The 19,206-nt window shown below is 47.7% G+C and overlaps 1 protein-coding gene and 1 pseudogene across 1 annotated transcript in view; one reads left to right on the forward strand and one right to left on the reverse strand.

Moving 5' to 3' along the window:
- Window positions 1-13,008: 13,008 nt before the first annotated feature.
- Window positions 13,009-14,430, reverse strand: LOC127316860 (uncharacterized; annotated as a pseudogene).
- A 982-nt stretch (window positions 14,431-15,412) lies between these two features.
- Window positions 15,413-19,206, forward strand: part of LOC139833629 (protein ALP1-like) — a 45,904-nt gene continuing 42,110 nt past the window's right edge. Inside the window, exons 1-2 of the mRNA XM_071823957.1 lie at window positions 15,413-15,447; window positions 15,517-16,141. Of these exons, the coding sequence (XP_071680058.1) occupies window positions 15,413-15,447; window positions 15,517-16,141 (660 nt within the window). The remainder of the gene's footprint in view (window positions 15,448-15,516; window positions 16,142-19,206) is intronic.

Raw genomic sequence — 19,206 nt, forward strand, 5'->3', positions numbered from 1 at the left:
AATTCCATCCTTCACATTTCTATTTTTATCACACTTTGCGAATGCTTCCTCGGAATCCCTCCCAATTGGGCTCTGTGGAAACGCATTTTCTGCCTCCGCCGTAATGGCTCCCACAACGTCACTTATAACATAGGTGGCGTTGTTATCTGTGTTCGGACTGATGTCGATTATTTCGACGTCAAGTTTCCTGATTCTGTCCAAGGATGGCGCAAAAAGTGGCTCTACATCCACGAAGAAAGCGCCAATTCTGTGGAGCACAACATAGTTCCTTTTGACGGAAGTGCCAGGATTCAGCGTCGCCGTTCCTGGGATGCCGAAGCTTCTGAAGAAGAGAAAAAGGCGACAGAGGCACTCATGGCTCGTATCCGTCATCTTCAAAACACTCGAGGCAAAGAGCTATCTGGTGTTCAAATTACTGCCTACTTCCTTAGGATTAGAGTGCAGCCTCTTCAGGCTCGCAAAAATCCCCTTTGGACGTATTCTGGTGAAAATGACGCCAACAGAATCTCCAGTGATCTTTCTGTAAAGGACTTGGAAAAATTGGTTCGAAGAATTTCTCGATTAGGCAAGAAGGATCCTATTCCCTCCTCCTGTCGAGTGGAACCATACAGTGCTTCCAATCCTCTTCCCGAGGTATTTTCTCTTCTCGAAGTTCTATCTTGTTCTGAACTGTTCCTCGTATCTTATTGCAGTGGTATCTCACTTATTTTCTTTTGTCACTATTTCCTTGTAGAATCATCCTACTATGGCTTCCCTTCCTCCTCTTCCTGAGGATGGAGAGGTCGAAGAAAGAGCCGTTGTCGATGATGTCAACCAGGAGACCCCCTCTTTTGTGAATGAACCCGCAGATTCTCGAAAATCTGCGGGATCTACTGAGAAGGATGCTGCCTCTGAAGATACAACATCAGCGCAATCTCCTCCTCCTGCTGTTTCTCCGAAGAGCAAAAGGAAAAGGAGCAATGCCGAAGATTCCGGGACCTCGAAACCCGAAGAAACTGCTCCTGCACCTCGAAAAGCAGCTTATGATCCATACATCGAGAGTATCATCAGCTCGTAGGTTCCTTGCTCTTTTCCTTTTTTATTTGAAGAATTTTATCTTGCCTTGCTTTTATGCTGCCGCTATTTTGTCACAGTGATGATGAAGAAACACCAACTTTAGATGTGGCTGCTCGAACGAGCACGTCACATACTTTAGTTATTTCAGAAAAACCAGTTGAAGGGGAGGAATCGTCGCCTCCTCAACAAAATGTTGATACATCTACTCCTTCGAGCCCCCGTGCCCCTTCACCAAAAAGGGCACGGGTTGAAAAGATTGTTGATCCTGCCCCTCAGTTGGGCAGTTCGTTGTCCCCGCTCCTAGATGATGTAAGTTTGTCGACATCTATATTTTCTTTATTTTGTTTCTTCACATCTTTTTTTTTTTTTTTTTTTTATGCCGATGTTTCTCTTACTGTGTTCACGTTGAACAGCCTATGATCAAGGATCTTCTCCGCATCGGTTCCCAATTTATTGGGTACCGTGAATATGCTAATAGAGCCGAAGGTAACGACTTTCATACTTGTCGTTTTTCCTTAATTTGTCACTCCTGTTACTTGCCGCGATTTTTTGATCTTTCTTCTCTCTTTTTTCCATATCTCGACAGAGAAACTTGCAGAGGCTAACGAACGCGCCGACGCACTGGCTCAAAAACTTGAGCAAAGTGAGGCGGCTCGCAAAAAAGCCGAACTCGCTGCTAGCAAAGCCAAGGTCGAAGCTGATGAAGCTAAGGCGAAAGCTGCTGGTGTCGAGGAACTGCAGAAGAAACTTGAGGATGCGACAGCTGCCTTGGATGAGCACAAAGCTGCACAAGCTTCTCGTGACGAAGGAATCCTCAAGCGTTTGAAGTCGCAAAGTCGACGTACTCGAGTAATATTATCAATCCCTTTTATTTTATCGCACTTCTGTTTCTTGGTTGTTGACCGATGTCTTGTCTCGTGTGGCAGCCCAAACAAACCAGGATTTTGATCTGGATAATCCTGTCAACGATCCTCTCCTTGACGCACTTTCTCTTCTGGAGTTTCACGGGCGCGAAATTCGTGAAGGCGTGGCAAATGCTAATGCAGGATTGTCAGCGTTGTTCCCTTATTTCTTCCCGAAGAAAGAAGAACCCGCAACTTTCCTTAACCTCGCCAAGATGTTTAATGCTTCGGAAGACCTGGGATTGAAGATGCGTCAGGAGAATATGAAGGTTCTTTGTCGAGAATCTTGTTGCCCTGGTTGCCGACAGCCAACGTACGCTTGATTGGATGAAGGTTGGCGACACCGGTCGGATAGAGCGATCAAGATGGAGGTCGCTGATCAAGGCGGCCAAGCCCAACACGAAGAAGATCTTGGCGTATCTGGGGATCAAGCCAGCTTCAACTCCTAGCTCCTCGAGGCCGGAGGTCTAGTTGCATGCCTCTGTTTTTCTTTCTGTTTCTTTTGCTTCTGTCGCCAAAGTAGTCATTTGGCGACACGTACTTTCTTAACTCCACTGTAATGCCCTTGTAATTATTCCAAGAGATTAATGAAGACTTCTATCTTTGCTTGTTATTTGATGTTGTCTTGTTTATTTTTCAGTTGATATTTGATAACTATACTCCATCTTCCGCTCCTTCCAATGTTTCGCCTTCTTCTTCCCGCGCGAGGAAAGCTTTTGGTGATACCGCTCCTGTCGACGATACCTTGTCGCAAGAACTGGATGAACTTCGGCAACAACTTCAGTATGCGAAGAAGCAAACACTTGTGATGATGGAGCAATCTCGTAAGTCATCTGAAGCCGAAAAAATTGCTCTTCAACAAGCTCGCGAGGCCGTAGCTGCTAAGGAAATTGCTGCTTCCGAGGCTGAAAAGGCGACTATTCGAGAAAATTTCATGCTCGAATTAATGAATGAAGCCAGTGCAGATATGTCGGGTATGCCTGTTTCATCTGCTGATATCCTTTATCTGCATACTATTGTTTTTTTTGAAGGTTTCCGTTTTTTTTTTTTTTTTTTTGTTTTGATAGGTGCCTTTACTGATGCTGCTGCCGAGGAAGAGAGGGTGAATGCTAGGACAACCCTCCTTGTTAATCTCTCCTTGGACCATGGTTCTTTGTTTTGGGCTACCCCGGAACGGACCCGCCAAATTGTCAGATTTCAAGATCGCGCCTCTCAAACTCGTGATTTCCTCGACTTCTGTACCAAGACCTTGTCCATGGTTTACAACTCCATGTTTCCTCGGAACGTCCAACCAAAAACTCTTCCTGAATTGATGGAAAGGTTCAAGGATGCTCGCAGTATCCATGATTTTGTCAAAGCTCAACTAGTAGCTGGCGCCAGATTTGCTCTTATCATGCTCCAAATCTGCCACTCGAAGCTTGACCTTACCCAGGTTGTCGAGAAGGTTCACCAAAAAGTAAAACGTCGGAGAGTTGGTGTTGACAGGATTAACACGAAGGTTACGCCTATAGCCGAAGAAATGATTGAGGACCTACTTCGGATGGATGCCGACTTTTTTGCCGATGGCCATTATGCCGATTTTCTTGGTGCTGCTCCTGAGGAAAACAGGGTTACTCTTGATGACATATTGAATCAAGACTAGTTAGTTTCTTCTTGTAGATATTTTTTCTTTATAATCCGCGACTATATTGTAAAGCAATCATTATATTTCTCTGTTTGTTTAGCCCCCGAGTGTTTCGGTGACTCTTTACTATATTTGTATACTTGCGAGGTTTTGAACCAAGGCATTTATATATTTAAGGCGAATATGAGCCCCCAAGCTTTTTATTGAGTACTATTTTGTATTTTTGTTGACTCACGAGGTATTTGAATACCAAGGCAAGTTTTTCCTTTTGTTGATGAACTATATTGAAATTCGTCGGAGCGAAGACTTTGGTCATGTCGATAAAGAAGAAAAGTTATATTGTCACTATCTTTATTATATTGCAGCACCGCGAGCCCGCCTCATTAAAAACCTTCTCCGGCCCCACTCGGTGCCCCGAAAAAGGAAAAGAGTGCGTCTGAAAACTCGCGGGCGTTTCAGTACATTGAAGCTTTACAAAGACTATATTTTGACTCTAGGCGTAAAAACGCCTAAGTTGCGCCACGTTCCAGGGGTTTGGCTCCTCCACCCCTGTCTTCTTGTCCTTTATTCTGTATGCTCCTCCTCCAATTACTTCCGTGACAATGTAAGGGCCAAGCCATGGTGACTCGAGTTTTTCATGACTTTTTTGCGTGAGCCGAAGAACTAGGTCTCCCACCTGAAAAGATCTTGGCCGCAAACGTCGATCGTGGTAATTCTTCAAATCTCGTTGATATTTGGTTACCCGAGATAATACTTCATCTCGAGCTTCATCAAGTGCGTCGACGTCGTCTTCTAGCACTCTTCTCGACGTTTCTTCATCATATTCAGCGACACGTGGAGAGTTGTGCTCTATCTCGATTGGTAGTACTGCTTCTGCTCCATGAACCAGGAAAAACGGAGTTTCTGCGTTCTTGTGTTTGGTGTTGTTCGGATGCTCCACAACACGCTTGGTAGTTCTTCTGGCCATGTATGTCGAGCTTTTTCCAGTGGTCCTAATAAGCGCTTCTTGATACCATTGCAGATGATGCCATTGGCTTTCTCGACTTGCCCATTGGTTTGAGGATGTGCAACTGACGCAAAGTTCAGCTTAATACCCACCTCTTCGCAATAATCTTTGAATTCATGGGATGTGAAGTTGCTGCCGTTGTCTGTGACGATGCTGTGGGGCACTCCAAATCTGAAGACGAGGCCTTTTACGAATTTTACTGCGGATGCTCCATCTGGTGAATTTATCGGCTTCGCTTCTATCCACTTTGTAAACTTATCGACAGCTACTAGCATGTACTCCTTTCCTCCTGGCCAGGATTTGTGTAACTTACCCACCATATCAAGTCCCCATTGAGCAAAGGGCCAAGACAATGGTATTGGTGCTAACTCTGCTGCTGGAGAGTGAGGTTTCGCGGCGAACCTTTGACATGCGTCGCAAGTTCTTACTATGTCCTTGGCGTCCTCGATTGCTGTCAACCAGTAGAATCCTGCCCGAAAAACCTTGGCTGCGATAGCTCGACTACTTGCGTGGTGGCCACATATTCCTTCGTGTACATCCTTCAGGATTATTCTTCCTTCTTCGGGTGTAACGCACCTTTGCAAAACGCCTGAAATACTTCGCTTATACAATTCTCCCTTGACCACCGTAAAAGCTTTGGAGCGTCGAATTACTCGCCTTGCTTCAACTGGATCATCGGGTATTTCTTTCCTCATGATGTATGATATGTACGGCTGCATCCACGGTATCTGTATCACCATGACCAAGTCCTGATCCTCTTCTTCGTCCTCTTGCTTTTCCTTGGCAGCCCCCGAGGGTTTCTTCTCCTTCTTTTTTGACTTTGTTGGCTTAGTGGATCTCTCTGTTATCTCTTCCCAGAATACACCTGGCGGGATTGGAAGGCACTGTGACCCGATGTTTGCAAGAACGTCGGCTAAGTCGTTGCTCAACCTGCTAATATGATTTACTTCGCATCCATCGAATAACTTTTCAAGCTCGTTGTACACCTCCTTGTATGCCATCATGCTATCATTGATTGCATCACATTGGTTCATAACTTGCCGAGCCACCAACCGTGAGTCGCCAAAGATTTTTAATCGAGTTGCTCCGCAGCTTTCGCCATCTTCATCCCGTGTATGAGAGCCTCATATTCTCGCTTCATTGTTAGATGCGTTAAGGAACGTCATCCGGAGGATGTACTTCAATTTGTCGCCTTCAGGTGATATGAGTACTACTCTGCGCCAGCTCCTTCTAGTCTCTTGGACCCATCAAAGTTCATGGTCCAAGTTCTCGATAAATCTGGTGGTCTGTATTTTGCAACTCCATCCATTCTGCGATGAAGTCCGGCAGTATTTGCGACTTTATTGCTTTTCTTTTTCATACGTGATGTCCCGAGGGGAAAGTTCTATTCCCCAAAGGGAGACACGACCCGTAGCTTCTGGGTTATTCAGGATATTTGACAAGGGAGCTTCATTGACCACTATGATCGGGTGTGCCGAAAAATAGTGGCGCAATTTTCGTGCTGTCGTGAACACTCCATATGCTAGCTTTTGGTACCGAGGGTACCTTTGTTTTGAAGGTGACAAGACTTCGCTCACGAAGTATACTTACCGCTGCACTCCATGGATTTTCCCTTCTTCCTCTCTTTCGACAACTAATCTCGTGCTAACCACTTGGGGCGTGGCTGCAATATACAGCAGGAGAGGTTCCTTTTCCTTTGGAGCCACCAGGATTGGTGGTGTCGAGATTTTTCGCTTCAGATCCTCGAAAGCTCTGTCGGCCTCTTCGTTCCACCGGAATTTATCTCCTTGTTTTATCGGCGCATAAAATGGTAACGCTTTTCTCCTAACCTCGCGACGAACCTGCTCAAAGCTGCGACTCGCTTGATTAGCTGCTGTATTTCTTTCAACTTTGTTGGCTTTCTCATTGTTACTATGGCTTGTATTTTGTCGGGATTTGCTTCAATCCCTCTTGCCGAAACTAGAAACCCCAGAAGTTCTCCTGCTGGGACGCCAAAAGAACACTTCGTCGGGTTCAGTTTGAGGCAGAATTTGTCGAGGTTGTCAAAAGTTTCTTTGAGATCCTCGATCAATGTTGTCCCCTTTTTTGATGTTATGACGACATCATCGATGTATACTTGCACGTTTTTCCCGATCTGTGTTGCTAAACACTTCGCATCATCCTCTGATATGTTGCTCCCGCATTTTTTAGACCAAAGGGCATTGTTTTGTAGCAAAACACGCCGTAAGGTGTAATAAACGCTGTCTTGGCTTCATCATCTTCTTTTAATCTGATCTGGTTATAACCAGAGTATGCATCCAAGAAGGAAAGACGTTCGCAACCTGCCGTGGAGTCGATAATTTGATCGATCCTTGGGAGGGAAAGTGATCCTTAGGACAATGTTTATTGAGACACGTAAAGTCGACGCACATGCGAAGGACTTGTCGTGTTTTTCTTCGGCACCATCACCGGGTTAGCTACCCATGTGGCTTCGTAGATATTTCTCACGATAAAACCAGCTTCTTCGAGTCGATTTATTTCTGAAAGCATGGCTTTGTGGTTTGGTTCAAAAACGCCGCAAAGGTTGTCTGATTGGTTTTGCTGTTGGATCCAAATTTAGGTGGTGCTCGGCAAGTTCCCCGGGTACTCCTGGCATGTCAGCTGGACACCATGCAAAGATTTTCCAGTTCTCACGGAGGAACTTGACGAGCGCTTTCCTATGCGATATCCATATCGTTTGCGATAGATGTCGTCTTTTTGGATCCGTCGGGTGAATCTGCACCTCCTTAGAATTTTTCTCTCGTGTTGAAAGTTGATTCTTTATTTGGCCTTCCGGCGTACGCAAGACGTCGTAATCAGTCATGCTTTTTGACGCCAAGTACTCGGCTTGCATCCCGAAAGTTTCGCCAACTTTGTGAAAATCCTTGTCGCACTTATCGGCTAAGGCAAAGCTTCCCTTGACTGTGATTGGTCCTCTTGGTCCGGGCAACCTCCACAACAGGTATGTATAGTGTGGTACTGCCATAAATCTAGCATATGCTTTGGTCGTCCCAACAGCGTGGTATTGTGATGGAAAATCCACGACTTCAAATTCGAGCTTCTCGATTCTATAATTTTCTCGGGTCCCAAATTGAACATCGAGATTGATTTTTCCCAATGGATAACTTGGATTCACCGGTGAAATGCCGTGGACCCTTGTGTCCGTCGGGCTCAAGCTTGCTAACGATATGTACCTCTTCCTCAATGTATCTGCATACATGAGGTTCAAGCTCTTGCCGCCGTCTATGAACACTCGAGAGACATCAAATCCTGCGATAAGCTCCGGCGAGAATAAGTCTTGGCCCTGGTCGAGGAACTTGCTGCGGATGATCTGCTATTGTGAAGCCGATATCTTGTCCCGACCAATTAAGGTACTCAAGCTGTTGGTGGAGGCATTTTCTCTGCCATAAACACCTGTCGTGAGATTACTTTTTGAGCTCTATTGGACGGCCTTCCCTTCGAATCATCAACAACTGCTCCGTTGGAATTAGGATCAACATAGGGTGGTGGTGCAGGTGCTGCCGCTATTCTTAGCTGGTGTCGATTGTCCTCTGTAATCGCGGGAGGTGGCGGGAGATGAACCTCGCTCCTAGGCTCCCGAGGGTTTCTCTCTTTGCTCGAGCGTGAGCATTTTCTCGCGTATCTGAACATTGCTGAAAATTTCGACAGTCTTCTGCGCAGTGCCCCGACTGTCTTTTCCCGTTCTTTGTCGAGGAAGAAGTGCATCCGGCACGGTCCGTTCAGCATTTCCTCGGGGGACACGAAAGGTCTTGGAAACCTCGGCCCACTATTTTGCCTGTTGCGTGAATCATCCCTATTATCACCTCGCTGTTCACCGCTTCTCTCGGTAATCATCTCTGTTGCCTCCTGTATTTGTCCGAAAACCTGCCGAAATTTGTCCCGGGGCGTCGTAGTTCTGTACGTCCGAGGAAATCTTCGCCTCGGTTGATAGTTTCGACCACGGTCCTCCTCTCGGCGACCTGTGTCGTTTGTTGTGGACAGCGTCTTCTCCATCTGCCCAGTTATTTGCTCTCTCCATTAACGCGGATACTGTCCTTGGATTGGTCCTTCCCAAATCCTCGACAAAGTCTCCACGCCTGACTCCTGCGACAAACGCATCTATTGCTCTCTCGTCGGATATGTTTTCTGCCGAGTTTTTGATGATATTCCACCTCTGGATGTACTTTCTCATTGGCTCATCTGGCTTTTGTCGACACGCTCTCAACTCCTCTAACCAAGCGGGTTATTTGCACGTCGATCTGAAGTTCTAGACGAACACGTCCACGAAACTTTCCCACTGTCGATGGATCTGGAGCGAGTTTCTTTATCCATGATCGTGCGGCACCACTCAGGTGCACTGGATGCTTTGCATGGCTGTTGCCCTAGTTCCTCCTGTCGGCTTCACCGTCTCCAGGATAGTCGACTAGCCAATCCTCTCGGATCTTGAAGGCCGTCGAATTTCTTGAAATTATCGGGTAACTTGAATCCCGAGGGGACTCGCGTTTTTCGGACTCTCCTCGTGAAGCATGGTAAGCCGCACATATCTTCGTCGTTAAGTTCGGGGATTGCCGATGATCCCTTCGCTTTGCCGCGCTCCGTCGACTCTTGCTTGTGCTGCTGTGTCTCTTGCTCCACTTGGCCCTTCGAGTGCTGCCGTTGCTTCTTGCGGGTCGCGGACTATTTTGCCTTGCCACTCCTTCGGGAGGCGTTGATATAAACGCTGTCCCCATAGCTCCAACTCCTGCTACCGCCATATTGTACAGTGTTTCCCTTGGGTCACCCGGAGGTGGTTTAGATGCAAGGATAAAAGCATGTGTCGCCATATACCCAGCCTCTGGTGTCTTAGGGATGATGTTTCCTCTTGTATCTATCGACATAAAGGACATGTCGAGGTTTTGAACCAAGTGCTCTCTTTCCGCTTCGGGTATGTGTTGCGCCTTGACCTTGCTCTGTTCCGCGCCTCCCGATGGCTATCACCCGTAGTTCTAGATTGTCGACTTAGATCTGCCCTTCTCCCCGCTGGATGCGAAGCTGCCTCCTTTCTCTGTTCAACTCATTTGTCTGTTTTTCCAATTCCTGGCAGCTCGTGCGAGCCTATATTGATATGCTTGCAATTCTTCTGGTGTGGCTGTGGTAGCCATTGGTTCTGTGCCGTTCATAGCTCTCGCAGCTCTGTCCCACGCTGCTTGTGAAAGTTGAACTCTATCTCGCGGCTCTGGCCCGACGTATTTGTTGCCCAAGCCTTGTCGCGGATTGGAGGGATCGACGTATGGATTTCCCAAACTGTCGAAAGCCTCAGATGTCTCTTCTTGATCTTCAATGGCGTAAATCTGATGATACTTTGTACTCAGATCTATGTTGGGTTTGGTGACATCGTCGTTGAGATTGATGAAGACCTTGCCCACTGTCAAAGATTTGTCGATGAAGTCGTAACTGTCGACATTGCTTGAACCATCGCTTATATATGAATCCGCAGATGACTCAAACGACATGTCGTTGAAGATCTTGGAGAGTTTCTCTCTTTCTCTGATGCAGACGTATCGTGTCGCCTAGTTTTCTTCTTCTCCCGATTCATTTGACGATGTATAGCTTGAAAAATCGGAATCGGCCACTGATGATTCCGACGAAATCGGAATCTCGACACGATACGATCCTTCCTTCTCGACGCGAAAGTGGAACCTTCCGAACGTCATCTCCATGGGCTCCGCCAGATACGCATATGCATCCAAACGGGAGGGTGGGTGAGGAACAAAATCGACAAGACCAGTAGCGATCTGTTTACCTCGATCCATTGTGTTGCTTGCGGTTGACGATGTCGAAGATCTTGAGCGTGCCATCGAGATCAGCTCCTTACGCCTCTAATCCCCACAGACGGCGCCAATTGACAAGGTATTGACTTGTCAATGCCTATGGATTGTAGGCTAGGGTTTAGTTAGAAGTAGAGGGCAAGTAGATCTCGAAGGTTTCAGCCGAAAAGTACTCGACGACTATGAAAACTAGGGTTTGCAGACAATGATTCGATTGATTCTTTGTCCCTCGACTCCCCCTTATATATGAGGTGGAGCCGAGGGATCCGTGCTATACAAGTTTACATAGTCCGGGACGGTTTCTAACTCATCCCGCCAGATCACAAACAACACTTCCTATTACAACTCTATCTTTCCTTAGTAAATCTTGGGCTCCCGAATCTTCTTATTCTTCGGGTATTGGGCTTCCAGTAAACCCCGGGTACCATCTTCGGCAGGCCCATTTGGGATGCCTATGTCAGTTAGGGTTAGCATTGTTTTACCGCGCTACATACTTCTGTCCATGCAACCCTTAGACGTCTAGCCGTCCTTACACCTTTCTTAGGTGTAAGGGCGGCACCTTGCTTGATCATTATTTAGTAGATCCGATCCGTTATGATCGCTCCTTGATTCATCAAGGATTAGTTTAATATCTGCATAGTTAGGCCTTACAAACGGGTTGAATGATCCAGTGGTGTGTAGGGTGTAGTTTGCTAACCCTAGACAGGATGTTCCGGGGATCAACTTAATGTTGGTTTTTACGCCTTGTCTAGGGTCGGTTTATGATCACCGTGCGTGGCTGCCAGGCTCAATCACGAGTAGGATGTTCCGATTATGCGGTGAAAACCCTAGATCGTCGTAGGTCGTTTTAGATTTGTTTTGATCAAGCAGGACCACCATGCAACCGTAAACCCCATACGAGTCATGGGTGGATCGGCTCCCTGAGCCGATTCACAGGACAACCTGAGAGCCGATCGAGGCTCGTATTTAATGTTTACGTGTATGCCATGCAGGAAACTAAGCGAAGCAAATCCATCACCTTCCTGATCAGGTATAGATCAGGTGGCACGCCCTTGCACCAGCATCGGGACGTGCGTACCAGGAGCTTTGCGGGCCGTCGCTCGGAGGGACCAGGGCCAGCCGCAGCCCTAAGGTTGTTCCCGGCTCTTCGTGTTGCCAGCCGTAGCTCGCCGGTGGGTTTCGGACGCCAACAGCTACGACATCATCCCCTCCACTAAATGCCCCTACCGTAGACAAATACTTATTACGCCACACCTAAAGACCGACGATCGACTCCAAACTCCAACCCGTCGATGCTCCTTCGCAGAAAAACACCGATCTAGGACGGGCCAAAGGACCTTTATTCTCATCACGGACGATGCCCCTACACCTAGAACGAAGTACTCGAAGACTCTACAGAGACCGGGCATCCGATCCAAGGTTCCGCCATATTGCAGTTGTCGTAGCTACCAACGAAGGGCAAGGGAAGCAGCAGCGACAACCGAGGGCACAAACTAGATCGCTTTAGGTCGGCTCTCGTAACGGAGCCCTAGAAAAACATACTAAACATGTTGTTAAGATGCTTTGTTTTGGCTTTTACTTTGTTGTCCCCCCTCTCCAAACTTTGGCTCCCTATGGACAGTTCGGATCTCGTGACACCCCATTGTAAGCTAACTTATCCCTTCAACTTTAGTGATGAGGACGGAGGAGGGGAGACACCAAGGAACACCTGTTTGTTTTCTGATCTGCAAAAGGATCACAAAAATCGAATGGAGAGAGTGGTCCAAATTTTGGATGCATTTGCAAGCTTGGCCACTGCTCAGATCTTGAGCTGGTAGTCAAGAGCAATAGTACGAAACGATAAGCTGTGGTCTTTCCTTCTACCGCCTAGAATAGTACTTACAAATCAGGACAGTATTTTCATGTGATTGTGGCTTCGTGGGACACGACAGGACTCGGGAGCAGCACTTAACAACGGAATGAGCGGCTGCACTAATTATCGTGCAGTGCTGTCCAAAGAACTGGACAACGGAGCAGAGCATGAACCTGGGCTAGATAACTGGTGGCAGTAATGACAGAAGGGCCAAGCTCACATTCCGGTGATTATGCAACATAGGTTATAACTTACACAATTATCTTATCCATAGGTGGCTTTCTGTACGATGTCGACATGTGCTTAGCTGATGCGGTTGTATCCCATGAGCTCGCCGATATCTGCTCCACGTAATTCATACCCGCGTCCAGGACATTGGACATTTGAATATCCGGACTCGTGGATAAAATTCACATCCTCGTGGCCGTGGGCATCCGTTGATAAAATTCACATTCATGTAGCTGCGGAAGCAAGCATGCATATATATAGTCATTCGCATCCTCATGGCTGTGGGCATCCGTTGATAAAAATTCACATCCTTGTAGCTGCGGAAGCAAGCATGCATATATACATAGTCAGAGGCAACACGGGTATATATCTTACACTTCTCAGAATCTGTCATTGACGAGTTGGCAGTGCAAATGCTTGTATATATACTTTTTGTTTGTACAGCTCAAACTTCACTTAAAGTAACATCACGCTTAATCCAAGTAAGAAATCACTAGCAAAAGAAGAAGAAAATATGAAAGTGAAAGTGAAAAGGAGGAAAGAATGGATTCTCCTTTTCCTCGCCGTTTCCTTGCTCTGCTCACACACGTTCGGCAGTACAATATTTATCTACGTACTTGACTTCTTCTATACCCAACTCGTCACGCACGACCACGCAGTTGGTACCCGGTTACGGTACATCACACACACACACACACACGCTAGGTCGCTAGTAAAGATCATCCGAATTCGGGTCGACGCGATCGGACGGCCACGGTGAGCGCTCGCCACGTCCGTTCACGTGCACTTGCCGAGCGGGGACCCGCAGAGGCAGCTGTTGCTGGCGAAGGACTCGGCGTCGAGGTGGTCGAACGGCGGGCCCGCCGGGATGGTGCCGCACAGCCGATTGTGGCTGAGGTCGAGGTGCCCCACGTACGCCGCCGACGCCAGCGACTTGGGCACGCCGCCGGTAAGCCGGTTCCGCGACAGGTCCAGCAACATGAAGTAGGACTGGGCCGTGAACACGTCCGGGATGGGGCCCTCCACGGCGTTGCGGCTGAGGTTCACGATCCCGAGCCCCTTGGTCGCCAGCAGCTTCGTCGGGATCCGCCCGGAGATGCGGTTGCCGCCGAGGTGCAGCGTCGTGAGCACGCCGCTGCCCGAGGAACCCAGGCTGTCCGGGATCGCGCCGGTGAGACGGTTCTCGGAGAGGTCGAGGTCGGCGAGCCGGCTCAGGGACCCGACGGACGGAGGGATGGGGCCGGAGAGCCGGTTCCGACTAAGCAGCGCGCGGCTGAGCGTGGCGGCGAGGTTGCCGATGCTGGCTGGGATCCGGCCGGTGAGCTGGTTGTTGGCGAGGTCGAGGTGCTTGATGGAAGCGAGGGAGGTGACGGAGTCGGGGATGGCGCCGGAGATGAGGTTGTCGGCGAGGTTGAGCACGGTAAGGCGGGAGAGGCTGCCGATGGAGCGCGGGATCTCACCGGTGAGCCGGTTGGCCGGGAGCTCGAGGATGCGGAGGGAAGGGGGGAGGTGGCGATGCAGGGCGGGATGGGCCCGGATATCTGCTTCCAGTCGGCGAGGATGAGGGAGGAGAGCGCGTCGAGGCGGCAGACGCCGTCGGAGATGTAGCCGGACATGACCCCGGAGGCAGGGCGGCCGGCGGGGGCCATCACGGCGTCCTCCGCCTCGCCGCGGAGGGTCAGGTCGGCGACGCGGCCGTTGGTGGGGTCGCAGCTCACGCCGTACCAGTTGGCGCAGCAGTCGTCGCCCTTCCACGTGGAGAACACGCCCAGGCGCGCCTCCGACAGCGCCGCCCGGATGGAGAGCAGCGCGTCCCGGTCGGACTCTGAGCACGCCGCGGCGGCTGCGGCGGCTGAGACGAGCACCGCGAGGGTGGCGAGCGCGAGGAGCGTCGTGGCCGGGCTCGGAGCGGGAGATGCCATTGCTTTGTCTCGAGTGGAGTGGAGTGGACAGTGCCGAGTGGAGTGAGCTTGCAGAGCAAAGCTTTTAGTAGAGGCTTGGAGATTGATCAAATGGCCATTCTGCCCTTGAGTAAGCGCGTTCGTGTGCATTTCCTTCCGTTACAAGTTACTCCAGCTTAGTCGGAGGAGGCGTTTTGGCTCGTAGGAGCATTTGCTCCCATTATACAAAATAATTAAAAATAATTATTAAAATGTAAACAAATTCTGATATAATTTTTTTGTTGTACATCATGACATTCTATGTTCGTACACAAGTTTTTGCGGAAAAACAACATTTTATGTGGCACGTACAAAAAAGACAAAAAAATGTACTATACGTAGTCGTGTTGGAGCATAAAAATTTGTCTATTTTACAGGAGACACATAAAATATTATTTTTTTCTAAAAACTTATGTACGAACATAAAATGTCTAGATGTACATGCAAAAATTTATTTTAGAATTTTTTGACACTTCAAAATGTACATTCACACAACGGGTTCATATGCTCCTATGAGCCAAAGTGGATACTAAGTGGTCAGACTAGCATCACGTAGGTTGCTCGACGGATAAGGCTGGTGCCAACGCAGGCGTGAGCGGAGGTGGTACCGCCCGGCGCGGGGCGGGAGAGAGGCGAGAGAGGGGCGACAGGGCAGCGCGGGGCGGTGGCGCTGGCGCCGGGCGCTATCGCCCGCTACCACCCGGCTACCGCCCGGGCGCTGGGGGCGAGAGCGAGGCGATAGGCGGGCGATAGGCGGGGTGGCGCGCTGGCAGCACGGGGCGAGAGGGAGGGGCTGATGTGGCGCGATCTGATTGGTCCACCTCAGCTAGCCGTTGGGGTAGCCGTTGCTGGTTCAAAAACCCCCTATAAATACCCCCATATGGTTTCACTCATTCCACACCTCACTTCATCTCCTCCACTCTCCATTTCCACTCCTCTCAACGCCATGTCTTCGTCTAGCAGTAGTTCGAGCGACGGAATGGAGGGTGATATGATCGCTGCATTCCAGGCGGAGTATGAGGAGGAGATGCTCAACGAGGAGCCGGAGCCAAGACGGTCGTGACGCCGCCGAGAGTTCATCAGACGTGATCGTCTGGGTGCCCACGATCGGCTGTTCGAGGACTACTTCGCCGACGACTGCAATTACCCTCCGAGCTACTTTCGGCGAAGGTACCGGATGAGACGATCCCTCTTTCTGCGCATTGTGGATAGATTGGGTGAATACTCTCCGTATTTCACCCAAAGAAATGATGCTCTCAACCGTGCTGGTTTTTCTCCCCTGCAAAAGTGTACTGCGGCTTTGCGTCTGTTAGCTTATGGAGCCGCTGCAGATACAATAGATGAGTGGCTTAAGTTAGCTAGACAAACTTCATCAGATTGTCTAGATATATTATGTGAAGGCATCATTGACTGTTACGGGGAGATGTTTTGCCATCGACTAACTGTCGAGGATACTCAGCGTCTGTTAGCGAAAGCCGAGGAGCGTGGCTTTCCGGGCATGTTAGGGAGCATCGATTGCATGCATTGGCAGTGGAGGAACTGCCCAGTGGCTCATGCTGGTCAATTCACAAGGGGAGACATCAAGCACCCTACCATAATCTTAGAAGCCGTTGCGTCGTATGACCGTTGGATCTGGCATGCCTTTTTTGGAGTGGCCGGGTCCAACAACGACATCAATGTACTCAACCAGTCGCCGTTGTTCACTGATGTGCTTAGGGGAGTGATGTCTACGCATGCTTCTATTCCTGTAGACAGTGTTGGGCCTCCAAGAGCAGAGGTTTGTAGAACAGCAGCAAGTTTCCCTTAAGTAGATCACCCAAGGTTTATCGAACTCAGGGAGGAAGAGGTCAAAGATATCCCTCTCAAGCAACCCTGCAATCACGATACAAGAAGTCTCTTGTGTCCCCAACACACCTAATACACTTGTCAGATGTATAGGTGCACTAGTTCGGCGAAGAGATAGTGAAATACAAGTAGTATGGATGTATATGAGTGGTAGTAACGGCGCCAGAAAAGTGCTTGCTGGCGTGTAGTTGATGGTAGTAATATTGCAGGAAGTAAAGATGCAGTAAAACAGTCAACAAGCGATGATTGCAGTATTTGGAAACAAGGCCTAGGGATCATACTTTCACTAGTGGATACTCTCAACATTGCAATCATAATGGAATATAAATAAACACTTCACTATGCTATTCTGAATTATTCTCTGCCAAGATAACGAACTCTAATTCATCATGTAGGCAAACCTTAAAGATGTATTCCCAAGTACTAATGAACACCCCATGCTGTCACTTTGAGCATTCATAGGAGGTACTAACACACCACAATTTCATAGAGACATCCAACTCAAATCATAACTCAGTGAATAAGTATTCTGTGAAATATAGCCTAAGAGACCCACACGGTGCACACACTGTCACCTTTACACACGGGGGACAAGGAGTCTCCGGAGATCACATAAGTAAAATCCACTTAAATAGCATAACGACATCTAAATTACAAAGCTCATCATATGAATCTCAATCATGTAAGGCAGCTCATGAGATCATTGTATTGAAGTACATGGGAGAGAGATTAACCACATAGCTACCGGTACAGCCCTTAGCCTCGATGGAGAACTACTCCCTCCTCATGGGAGACAGCAGCGTTGATGAAGATGGCGGTCGTGTTGATGGAGATGCCTTCCGGGGGCACTTCCCCGTCCCGGCGGCGTGCCGGAACAGAGACTCCTGTCCCCCAGATCTTAGCTTCGCGATGGCGGCGGCTCTGGAAGGTCTCTCGTACCGTGGCTTTTTTGTATCGAAGATTTAGGTCAGGGAGCTTTAAATAGGCGAAGAGGCGGAGTCGGAGGGGGTCTGGGGCCACCACACAACAGGGTGGCACGGGCCCAGCCCTGGCCGCGCCAGCCCCATGTGCGGGCCCCCAGGGCTCCCCTCTGGTGGCTCTCGGGTGTTCTGGAAGCTTCGTGGAATTCTAAGATGCTGGGCGTTGATTTCGTCCAATTCCGAGAATATTTCCTTACTAGGATTTCTGAAACCAAAAACAGCAGAAAACAGGAACTGGCACTTCGGCATCTCGTTAATAGGTTAGTTCCGGAAAACGCATCAAAACGATATAAAGTGTGAACAAAACATGTAGGTATTGTCATAAAACAGGCATGGAACATAATAAATTATAGATACGTTTGAGACGTATCAAGCATCCCCAAGCTTAGTTCCTACTCGCCCTCGAGTAGGTAAACGATAACAATGATAATTTCTTAAGTGACATGCTACCAACATAATCTTGATCAACATTATTGTAAAGCATATGAGATGAATGCAGCGATTCAAAGCAATGGTAAAGATAATGAGTAAACAAATGAATCATATAGCAAAGACTTTTCATGAATAGTACTTTCAAGACAAGCATCAATAAGACTTGCATAAGAGTTAACTCATAAAGCAATAGATTCAAAGTAGAAGGCATTTAAGCAACACAAAGGATGATTAAGTTTCAGCAATTGCTTTCAACTTGTAACAGGTATATCTCATGGATAGTTGTCAACATAAAGTAATATAACAAGTGCAATAAGTAAACATGTAAGAATCAATGCACACAGTTTACACAAGTGTTTGCTTCTAAGATGGAAGGAAGTAGGTAAACTGACTCAACATAAAGTAAAAGAATGGCCCTTCGCAGAGGGAAGCATGGATTACTATTTTTGTGCTAGAGCTTTTCATTTTGAAAACAAGAAACAATTTTGTCAACGGTAGTAATAAAGCATATGTGTTATGTATAAGATATCCTATGAGTTGCAAGCCTCATGCATAGTATACTAATAGTGCCCGCACCTTGTCCTAATTAGGTTGGATTAACACGGATTATCATTGCATAACATATGTTTCAACCAAGTGTCACAAAGGGGTACCTCTATGCCACCTGTACAAAGGTCTAAGGAGAAAGTTCGCATTGGATTTCTCGCTTTTGATTATTCTCAACTTAGACATCCATACCGGGACAACATAGACAACAGATAATGGACTCCTCTTTAATGCATAAGAATTCAACAACAGATAATATTCTCATAAGAGATTGAGGTTTTGTGTCCAAACTGAAACTTCCACCATGATTCATGGCTTTAGTTAGCGGCCCAATGTTCTTCTCTAACAATATGCATACTCAAACCATTTGATCATGAAAATCACCCTTACTTCAGACAAGACGAACATGCATAGCAACTTACATGATATTCAACAAAGGTAAAAGTTGATGGCGTCCCCAGAAACATGGTTACCGCTCAACAAGCAACTTATTAAGAAATAAGATACATAAGTACATATTCTTCACCACAATAGTTTTAAAGGCTATTTTCCCATGAGCTATATATTGCGGAGACAAAGAATAGAATTTTAAAGGTAGCACTCAAGTAATGTACTTTGGAATGGCAGAGAAATACCATGTGGTAGGTAGGTATGGTGGACACAAATGGCATAGTTTTTGGCTCAAGGATTTGGATGCACGAGAAGAATTCCTCTCAATACAAGGCTAGGCTAGCAAGGTTGTTTGAAGCAAACTCAAGTATAAAAAGGTGCAGCAAGACTCACATATGAACATATTGTGAGCATTATAAGACTTTACATCGTCTTCCTTGTTGTTCAAACACCTTAACCAGAAAATATCTAGACTCTAGAGACCAATCATGCAAACCAAATTTTAACAAGCTCTATGTAGTTCTTCATTAATGGGTGCAAAGTTCATGATGCAAGAGCTTAAACATGATCTATATGAGCA

This window comes from Lolium perenne, chromosome 7, assembly GCF_019359855.2.
Source record: "Lolium perenne isolate Kyuss_39 chromosome 7, Kyuss_2.0, whole genome shotgun sequence".
NCBI lineage: Eukaryota > Viridiplantae > Streptophyta > Magnoliopsida > Poales > Poaceae > Lolium > Lolium perenne.